General features: G+C 54.5%; 2 protein-coding genes across 2 annotated transcripts in view; both read right to left on the bottom strand.

Moving 5' to 3' along the window:
• Positions 1–155: 155 nt before the first annotated feature.
• On the bottom strand, positions 156–8,135 carry CCDC134 (coiled-coil domain containing 134). The gene is made up of 7 exons (XM_059846548.1): positions 8,017–8,135; positions 3,860–3,977; positions 2,919–3,040; positions 2,628–2,712; positions 2,214–2,395; positions 1,899–1,970; positions 156–1,529 (listed from the first exon to the last, which is right to left on the bottom strand). Exons 2-7 carry the CDS (start codon positions 3,960–3,962, stop codon positions 1,404–1,406), a joined length of 690 nt encoding a protein of 229 aa, XP_059702531.1. The 5' UTR covers positions 3,963–3,977; positions 8,017–8,135; the 3' UTR covers positions 156–1,403.
• A 364-nt stretch (positions 8,136–8,499) lies between these two features.
• Positions 8,500–10,212, bottom strand: part of MEI1 (meiotic double-stranded break formation protein 1) — a 37,789-nt gene continuing 36,076 nt past the window's right edge. The window contains exons 30-31 of the mRNA XM_059846550.1: positions 9,967–10,076; positions 8,500–8,710 (exon numbers count right to left, since the gene is read on the bottom strand). Coding sequence (XP_059702533.1) covers positions 8,665–8,710; positions 9,967–10,076 — 156 coding nt within the window. The 3' untranslated portion in view covers positions 8,500–8,664. The remainder of the gene's footprint in view (positions 8,711–9,966; positions 10,077–10,212) is intronic.

The raw sequence follows: 10,212 nt of genomic DNA, 5'->3' as shown, positions 1-10,212 counted from the left end.
CGCGGCGGAAAGGGCCTTTGCAAGGCGGCGGTGGATAGAGCATGGGGTTTGTCCTTCCCTCCGCAGCGCCCACGGACCCTCACCTCCGGAGGGGCCAGCCTCGACGCTCTCTGGCGTACACCCGCTCCCACCAGGAACGGGAGCAAGAGCCAGGATTCTTCTATTTAAAAAAAAATAATAAAGTCAATTTTATTCAAGAAAAACCAAATGCGCCCATTGCCACCCCCTCCCCTCACTGGAGGGACTTGGCTCTGCTGTTAAAAAACCCGGGACGTTTCCCTTTCCTCAAAGGCTGTGACGTCACCAGCCGGAAGCAGAGAACCGGCTCCTTGGGGAAGGCCCCTCTGCAAGAGCCCGCTCTGCTGCGAGGCCATCGGCACACGTGAGGAATCACAGGGTGGCTGTGTCGGGTCCTGGGCCAGCCCCTCACCTCTGTCCCCATGGCAGCCCAGACACTCGGTGGAGGGGTGGAGGGTTGCAGCCCCTCTAGTTGGCTCCCTCCCTGCTTCGGCCCTGCTATCACCACATGCCCCCGTCTGGCTGTCCTCTGACAAGGGCCTTTGGGGACTCATTTAGAGAGGATGAGCCCCAAAGAGAAGGGATGGGCCCTGAGCTGCGGGACAGGCTCTCAGCGGCTCAGGGCCCATTCCCCAGCATCTTCAGCATCACTTGCTCTACAGCCACCCACTGGCTGCAAAGAGACCAAGTACCGAAATTCCTCCTGTCCAAAAATTCACCGGGCATTTGCCTCTCTGAGGGAATGACCTGCGGTGGCCCCGAGATGCCATCGGCCAGGAACAGCTGCCATCGGCATTTTCAACTACATCTGGACAATGAAAAGCACGTTGTTCAGTGGAACAGCCGCTGGGAAAAGGGAAGGTCTGATCTGGCAGAGGTAGCAGCTGTGCAGAGACCAGGTAGAACCCAGCGGGGGGTGCCAATGAGATCACCCGTTTAGCTCAACAAAAAGCAAATCTAAGAGAAGCAGCATTGCTCATGAGGCTGTTTGGTGTGATGCACTCCCCAGCCCACCCGTGTTGGAGGAGGCACATTCAGCGTGGGGTGTGCTGCAGTGAGGAAGAATCCTGGGGCTCCACCAGAGGCATGTCCCCCACACCCTACTTCCCCACAGGCAGCAACACCCTGACCAGGGGATGGCCCCAGTGCTGTCCTGTCTGTGCTTTACCTCTGTGGAAGGGGTATCCCACCTTAGCCCCCGTGGGCCAACCCACCAGCACCACCACGCAACCTCCACTGAACAAAAATGAAAGGCAACAAAACAAAACCCACAGCACAAATGGAAAGGGAACAGCCAGGCACCGGCCCAAAGCTGCCAAAAAGGGAGCAAGCCACTCTGTGTCCCAGTGGTGCCACCCCGACTGCAAGGCACAAGTCCCAGACTGCTACAGCTCCGACTGTGAGCGGGAGATGCGTGGGCCCTTGCGGATCTCCTTCCGCTTCTCTTCCTTCTTCCTCCTCTTCTCCTCATCCCGCAGCGCCTTCTGAAAGGTGTCAGCACTGGGGAAAAACTGTGGGTTGACAGCAAGGAGTCAGCATTGGGGAGCACCCGCAGCCTCCCAGAGGCACAACCCCTCCAAACCCACCAAAGCCAATGTACAAGGCTCGCAGTCCAGGGAGGCTTGAGCACAGATGCAGCACGAGGCAAAAAGAGTCTCAACTACGAGGCAGGTGGCCACAGAAGGGAAGAGAGGGCACCAGGTACCCAAAGTAGAGCACAGACAGGGAATTCAGTGTTTGTGTTTCAGCCATGCTTATTCAGTGACAGGGGCTTTTAGTCATTTCCCACAAGCCACCCATTCCATTCTTCAGCCAGCTGCCTGGAGCTGTGACATGGATGGAGAAGCCCATGAGACAAGCTGGCAGCGTTGACATCTTACCTCTGACTGGTCTGTTTTAAAGGGATTACGGTAATCAGGTGATTTCTCGCTGATTCCTAGCTCCTGAGCCATCTGCAGAGCAAAGGGGAGACCTTACTGGGGAGTGCTTCCTCCCACTCACATCCCCCAACTGCATGACCGGGGTCACCTACTCTCCCACCAGTCCCATCTGTGCTCTGTGCTCTTCCCCCATCCCTCAGCTCAAGGACAGCCCTGAGACATGGGGTGCCCCTGCCTTCCTTTTATCCCAAACCCCTCACCTCCCCCAGCCCAGCAGCAGACAGGGGTCACGGCAGGGGGGATGAGGAGCCATACCAGCCGCAGGACCTGGGAGTGGGGTCCCTGCTCGAACACACCCGTCAGGTTGCAGAAGCCGATGCCCCAGCGGATGAGGCTGTTCCAGTTGGAGTTGCGGTCGAAGTAGTGGTGCACAATCTTGGGGAAGCGCAGGACGACGTCCCCAAAGAAGGCAGTGTTCTCCACCACGTGGGAGTATGCTGTGGGGACAGCCACCAGCTCCATCAGCACAAGGTGAGGGCAAACCAATAGGGCTCTCCAGTGTGAAATGGTCAGAGGCAGCAATAGTGTCCCCAACAGACAGGGACCAGCCCAGGTCTGGTCTGGATACACAGGGGTTTTGTACCTACCCCAGCACTGATCCCAGAAGAATGTCTGTGGTGCACCAGAGCACAAGAACAAGGAGGGGGGTAAAAACCAGAGAGGACCTACCATCCTTTATCTTCTCATCCTGAGGGAAGGGCCCATCAGGAGGCACATCAGCAGCGATGAGCACAGCACGGGAGTCCTCCAGCACCTGCCAAAGCCCTTGGTTACTGCTTTGTCCTGCCAGCCTTCCTCTGCACCCTCGAGGTGCTGCCACAGCTGCCTCACTTTGAAACCCCATGGCATCCTCCCTTCAGGTCCTGAGGCTCACCTGCCACACGCTCCACAGAAGCCCCCAACCCTTCCCATTTCTGCCCACCCATGTGGGCTCAGAGTGCAGCCTGCACTGTGGCTTACTTTGAAGAGTCCCTTGAGCATGATGTCAATGATTTTGTACTGCTGGTTGACGTCATTGAGCTCAATCAAGTTCTTCAGAGCATTCATCTGGTCCTTGCGCTTCACCTCAAACAGCTTCTTATCTGCACCACTGTCAAGGGCACTGCCAACACTCTCCCACCACACTGCTGCTCTCCACCCTCCACCGGGCCCCTGGCACCATCCCAGGCCCCCCAGGAGGTGTCTGAGGGGCAGCACCTGAGCCAGGATGGAACACAGATTTCCAGTGAACCCCTCGCTCAAACACCCCAGCAGCGCCCTTAAGAATGCAAAGAGCTTGTGGGAAGCTCTCTACTTGCCAGTCCATGCTCTGACTGATGGGCATGGAGGAGGAACATGGAGGAAGAACATGAACTGCCACCTTCCCCATGGGTCTCCACATACTCATCTTTTCATACTTTGCCTGCTCACCAGGGGATGCTGCTGTGTGCTAAGAAGGGCTTGCATTAGCCCATCATCTCTTCATGGGCAAAAAGTGCCCGTGGCACAGAGGAGACCAAGTGCCACAAGCCCAGGAATCCTCTTCCACCATCCCAGTTGGTGACCCCAAAGCACTGAGATGTGCAGGCATGCTCTGCCTTTGGGCTGGCCATGCCACTTCCAAGAGCAGACTGGGAAATGTGTTCAGTGCCCAGCACAATGGAACAGAAAGAACACCAGGCATCACTGCCATTTCTGCTCCTGCACCAAGCCAGGCACTTGGTTAGCAAACCCAGGAGCTTGGCTAAAGCCCATCTACAGAAGGACAAAGCAGCAACTTCCCAGTGCTTCTGGATCCTCTCTTTTCCACTTCCTTGTGCCCCTTTCCATGGTCTCTGACCCCTTTCCTGTGCATGTGCTCCCTCCAGCCTTCGTAGCCATTAGTGCATACGTGGTCATGAGGGGCAGGCTGCAGAGGATACAGATTTCCAAGCCAGAGTCTACTCTCTGTTTTTCCAGGTCTGTGAAGCTGCCCTGGGACAGCAGCAAGGCCAGCAGAAAGGGACAGATGATGAGAAAATCCATGTTGGCCACTGCAGCCTGGAAGAAAAAAGACCAACAAAAAAAAAAGATTAGTGAGGAGACTTACCAAAAGGAGAAGTCACACAAGCTACTTGGGACCAATGGCACAATGCCCTTGGCACCAGGGCCCTTGCCCATCTCTCCCTTGTCCCCATGAGGGGTCTGAGGGATACAGTGGCCAGAGCAGAGGCACATGGTAAAGCTGCAGCCAGCCTGCTCTCCCCTGCAAGTGAAGCCCTGGTCTCCCTCTTCTCTCTACCTGCCTGCACTGCCAGCCCCAGGCATCTGACCCAGCACTGACCCAACAGAAAATTTAAGTCCTACCCCTTCTTCCAAAAATAACAGCTAGGTTTCTGCTGGGTTTGTGAGGCAGAGCAGCCCAACAGCCACAACAGCAGGTCTGGAAGAAAGAGAGGGATCACTGAGGGGTTGAAGTCCATCGCTCCTTCAAGTCCCAGTGCAACCAGTTCAGTGACCTCCCTCACCACTTGGGGTATTGGTACCCAGACCCTTTCCCTCACTACAAGCTTGGTGCCAACACACCAAAAAACAACAGTTGGGTGACCTGGTGATAACTTCCCCCTCCCTCCAAACAAGTCCCTTCCCAGACAGCATCTGAGGCTTTGCAGGGATGCTCTTGGGCAGAGCTGCTCCTGACCACAAATGTCCCTCAGACAAAGTCAACAGCTGGAGGAAAAGATCCTTGAGAATGAGGATCCTCTTGGACAGTCTACACCTGGAAAAGGAGAGCCACAGCTCAGTCCCCAGGCAGCAGAACTCAGGGTGGTCTGTCCTCAGGCTCAAGGTTTCCATGGAGCTGAGCACAGGCCACTGGCAATTACAGAAGCAACAGTTCCTTCAGAGGTATTATCTGAGCCACCTCCTGCTCCCGAAGGAAAGGCAGATGTGTAAGGCCACCAGAGCTGACCTCACCCTATGACCCACTGCCCTCCTGAGTCCAAGTTTGCCTGCCCAGCCAAACTTGTCTCTGTAATGCCCTAACACTGAAAAAAACCCCAAATCCCTTCTTGTTCTTTTCTTGTTGCTTTTCTTTTTTTAAATGAATACAATTTCTTCAACTTCAAGCCCATGAAAGAGGCAAAGCAGGCAGCACCAGGAGTTCTCCCAGCCCTGCAAGGATCAGCAGCAACTCCCACCAGGTACCTCCTGCTGAGGCCAAGCCAAGCATTTTCACACCCCTGGCAAAGGCAGGGGAATAGTGTCAGACAAACAGGAGAAACCCTCTGAAATATTTTGCTGTTGTGCTTTGTAAAAGGCTACACCCCTACAAAGGATCAGACCAGAGTAAATACAACCAGCATTATCAAAGAAGACGTGGCTGCCCCTCGTGTGGGCTCAGCAACATGCCCCATGGTTCTGACACGGCACGGAGCCAGGACAGCAGCACAAATCCCCATGCCAGGTTTGGGGTCTGTCCCCTTTCCCACTGTGGAGTGAAGCTTAAGCCATATTCCAGCCATCCTGAATGCCACAAAGCACAACAAGAAGCCAAGGCTGTAAAGAAAATTCTCCAGCCCAGGCAAACAGATGTTCTGTTGGACCTACCAGCCTGGTCTGCTTCCAAGAGACTGCTTCACCCTGCCAAAAACCATGACCCAAGGACCCGGAGCCTGGCTCAGTGAGGTGGCACAGGTCTCCCCTCTGCAGAGCCCCACAGCTGCTCAACACCTCGCAAACTCTCAGGGAGGAGGAAGTGCAGCAATGCAAAAGCACAGAGAGCGACTGCCCTGGGACCAGACTCCTGTTTGCCCCTTGGATCAGACATACCACCATAAGGATTAGGCTGGCTCTTTGCCATGCTCATGGAGAACTGGCAAGAGAAACTGGAGGTAGCCAGTGGCCTCCAGACTAGGCTGGAAGGCAAAGAGCAGAAATGCTGCCCACAACAGTTCTGCCATGCTGCCTGTGGCAGTACCAGCATGCCTGGTTAGGAGAGGGGCTGCAGTGTCCCCCATTTCCAACACTGGAATGGGGTGGCCAGAGGAGATTCCACAGGTGCAACCAGGGGGAAGATGAGCTGCAAAAAACCCTGTTCCAGGCAGCAGCAGAGCAAAGCAGCTGCTGACCAGCCAGTGGCTGCAGCACAAGGGCCACCAGCCTGCCTGGCTGCTTCCTAGTCTCACAACAGGGATGGGCTTCTTCACAGACACAACAGCAGATGCTGGGGTAGGGATGGTCAATGTTTGCAATGCAAATGTATTCAGATCCTCCTACAGCAGCCCTAAAGATTGTCCTATGGGACAAGGTCAGAAGTAGAGGACTGGAGAACCACACCATACTGGAAGCCCATCACCTTTTCATCTGATCTGCTGGCACTCATTCTCACATTGGAGCTGTTTATTTGCCATTGTCCATCAGGGCTGAAACACGCAGGTGAAAATGAAGCAGGGCCCAGTTGTTTCTCTCACCCACAGGGAACTTGGGGCTGCTGATGCCATGTGGGACCACCTCAGATTTATTTCCTTTCACTGCCTTGGCAATTTCACCTCATTTTAACAGCAGAGGACATTCCTTCCTCTCCAGGCCACACTATGTAATGCCAGAGATGCCAAAGCTCCTTGCAGATGTTTCTCCATGCTTTCCCCACAAACTCTCTCTCATGTCTTCACACCCGCTGAGGGATGAGATGAGACACAAACACTGCAGAGCTGCTCCTCTCTTTCCTCCCTGCTCCTCCCTGAATTGATTTCTGCCAGAGACAGCTCTGCCTGACGCTCCCAGAGCAGTCCAGGGAGCCAGGGCCTGGCCTGATGCTACAGATGGAAAGGAGTTTCCACCAACATAGCCTTGAAGCCCTGGCCAGCTGGCTGTTTCAGCAGCAAGCCCACCAGTCTGTCTCGCTGTCTACCAACCTCTTAATTTAGATGTGTTTTTCCAAAGACATGACAACAGATGCCATGTAATAGATGGTTAGTACTTCCCATTAAAATGTTTTCAATTACTTTATAAATTTTCCTGCAGGAGCCCATCTGAACCAAGCACTCCTGAGATTTATTCACTTAATGAGCTTGCAAGGCAGAGCCATGCTGCAATGCTTTGGTTCCCTGGAGAAACTTTTGCATGACCCCCCCAATTCCCCTCTGCAGGCACTGAAATGTAGGGGGAAAAGCATCATCCTTCAACAGGAGCATGCTGTGGCGAAACAGGGAATGAAAACTCGCTGCCCCGTGAAACCATTCCCGAGGCGCTCCTCCAACAACCAGATGAGGATTAATCTTTTGTTACAGGTGAACCAAAAGCTTCAGAAGTGAAACACCTCTGCTCAGATTCCTCTAGGAGGATATATCTATATGGGGCTTACAGGACCAGCTGCTTCAGTTGAAACCGTACTGGCCATTTACACCTCCTCGTCTCCAAAGCCACCGAGCCCAGAAGCTCGCGTACCGCACGGTTTGGCAGCCCCGATTTCCTGCTGTGATTTCCAGCAGGAACGGGTCCATTCCAGCATTCCAGCCCACCCTCGTGCCGGAGGGGTTCAAGGAGCACCCTGAGGGGCTCGGGCGGCCGCTGGCACAGGAGATGAGGATTCTCCCGCAAGCTCCCCTGAAAGTAAAGGCAATCACACGGGGACGGTGCAGAGGGGACTAACCGAACCTACCCCGGCCGCGCTGCGGGAAACCCACCCGGAGCCGTGTCAAGTGGACGGAGCAGGCGGCACCCGGGAGAACGCGAACCCTCAGGGGGGACGGCAGCTCCCGGGAGCCGCGGTCCGCTCCTCCTGCGCGGGGCGAGCAGGCGGCGATGGCGGGCAGAGCCCGTCGGGCACAGCCCTTTAACCCAGGGTCCAGACAAGCGCCCTGCCCGCACTGCCCACCCCGCTCATCGGCCACCCCGACTGCCCGGGAGGGCGAGCCCCTCCCGAGTCTCGCTCGGGGAGCACCGGCCACCTCCGCGCCGTCCCCCGGTGTCCCCGAAGCGGCCCCAGGGCTTCTCCCGCCATTCCCTCCTGCCCCGCCACGGCCGGGCAGCTCCTCCCCGGCCCCGCTGGGACTCCCGGGGCGGGGATGGCTCCCGGGCGGCGCGGCCGGTGCCCCACCTGCGGGCCGGGTGCCGGGTGCCGAGGCCGGCGCTCACGCCCGCCGCGCTGCCATGCTGCCGCTGCTGCTGCCGCTGCCACCGCCGCTCCGCCGCTCCGCCCCGCCGTGTCACTTCCTGAGCCCCCGCTCCGCCCCGGCACCGGCACCGGCCACGCACCGGCGGGCACTTGGAAGGTCTGGCGGCAACATGACAGCGGGGGCTGGGGCTGTAGTCGAAGGGGTCACTCGTGACCTGGAAGAAATTTCCTCATCCCTCTGGGACACGTAGCGTATCTGCTTCTCCCGGGATCCTGGCTGAGCCCCCGCCGCCCCTTCCAGCCCAGAGCAAAGGGACCATCCCGCAGCCCTGTCAGCCAAGGCGAGTGAGCAGAGCACCTCTTCCACAGCACTCCTGTTCGACATCACTTCCCCAGGCAGGACTGTATTTTGATAGATGAAGGGCATCAACCCAGCCTTATCCCGCACAGAAGGGGAAACAGCCGTTTTAGTAACAGAACTTTTTAATTTCAACAAACCTTTTTCTAAAAATGAGCAACAAGTAACTTCCTTTGTCCTTCTTCTCCCTACTACTCAGTGGGAAGGAATGGCAGGATGGGGTCTCCTCCTAGATTCTTGCTTTGTTCCTCTGCTCTGTGTATCTTCTCATTTCAATCTCCAATGTGTGAGAGGGACACTGCCACGCTTCCCAGACATCTGTCATTGACAGCATGAGTGGAAACCAAAAGAAAGACATACATGCTTTGGGAATTTCCAATTTGACATATCACTGACAGGAGGTTTTCATTACTAAACCAACCTTCCCCACACCATGGAACCTCACACCCAACATACGTGAGAAACATCAGTGTAGGTAAACCTGAAGAAAAGTCAAAGCTCCATTTTGACCAGAGGGATTTTGTCTTCCATGTCCGTAACAATCTTATTCACATAGCCCCGTTGCTTCACTTCAAGTGCATCTAAGATCCTTTCCAGCCACCAAGATTTGAAGGTTTCTTAATACATAAAAAAGTCAGAAATGAAAAGTAACTTCAGCAATGTAACAAAACCTCCCATCCAAATTCCTTCATCCCTGTGCAGAGAAGAAAAATGGAGTGGAGAGGGACGATGGCCTCCACCAGGACAACTTGCCCTCTGATTGTTCCACATCAGAGCAGTAACATCACATTGGGGGTAAGCATGAGGACAAGCTACTCCTGACAGGACAAACACCTCACCCACCACGTACCCTACTCATGGCTGATGACAGTGCCCCACAGTGAAGGAAGTCCCCACACCCACAGGAAATCACTGCCACGGCCACTTCCATCACTGCTACACATTTGAGGCAATGCAGCATGATGAAAACAGGAAGGCAAAAACACTTTGAGAAAAAACATACTGCATCAGGTTCCCTCTTTCTCCACAAGGCATCTGGGAGTGGCCTCTGCCTCTATCTCCAGAGAAGAGGATTTAGTTCACAGTGGCAGACTAGGCCCAAACAGAAAAAAATCTGATCATTCCACTCAGTGATTCCCAAATGCTCTCTGCATTTTCAAAGTGCCTGAGTCATATCTGGGTTTCCACTACTTCATGGGCATACTGGCACTAGATGGCATGCAAACAGAGATTAACTCATTGCTCATCCTCCAGGGAAATCAATACAGGGATTGGTACTGCTTTGAAGCCAGAGACTCCCAAGCCTGCTCCCCTTTCATCAGACCACCTCTGCTTTATAGATGAATGCAAGCCCAGCACACACAGCCTTCTTTAATCCCAACTGTCTACTCATTTCCAAAATGACTTCTCAGATCAGGACAAGATGAAGTCTTTCATCCCACAGTTAGCCAAGTGTAGAAACCACTCAGAGTTTTTCAGTTTTGTTTGCCTTCAGCTGGAACAAAGGAGCAGCAAATTAAGTATCCCTTTTACCTGTGTTACACCTGCCACACACATTAGCTATCAAAGGATACACAATGTCCTGATGCTTTACACATATGGTCCTCTGTCCCAAGAGCTGATCCAGCAAGGTCTGAATGATCCCTGACTGTTCTGGCTCCACCTGGTAATGACTAGTCTGAATCTGAGGGGTCAGAAAAAAAGAATGATTTCCAGAACAAGATAAAACTGTTGGGCTTGTTCCTTCATACTCCCTCCCTCATCTCCACACAGACCAATGAGATCTTCAAAGCCCAAAGCAAACACCTAGGGATTCCCTT

The sequence above is a fragment of the Haemorhous mexicanus genome, chromosome 5 (assembly GCF_027477595.1).
Source record: "Haemorhous mexicanus isolate bHaeMex1 chromosome 5, bHaeMex1.pri, whole genome shotgun sequence".
Taxonomy (NCBI): Eukaryota; Metazoa; Chordata; class Aves; order Passeriformes; family Fringillidae; genus Haemorhous; species Haemorhous mexicanus.
This window is presented reverse-complemented; position numbering and strand designations above follow the sequence as displayed.

Coding starts and splice junctions, on each gene's coding strand:
- CCDC134 (XM_059846548.1), bottom strand. CDS start 3,962: ATGGATTTTCTCATCATCTGTCCCTTTCTGCTGGCCTTGCTGCTGTCC. Junction 2,713..2,918: donor TGCTCAAGGGACTCTTCAAA/GTAAGCCACAGT, acceptor GGGCTTTGGCAG/GTGCTGGAGGACTCCCGTGC. Junction 2,396..2,627: donor GGATGAGAAGATAAAGGATG/GTAGGTCCTCTC, acceptor CTGTCCCCACAG/CATACTCCCACGTGGTGGAG.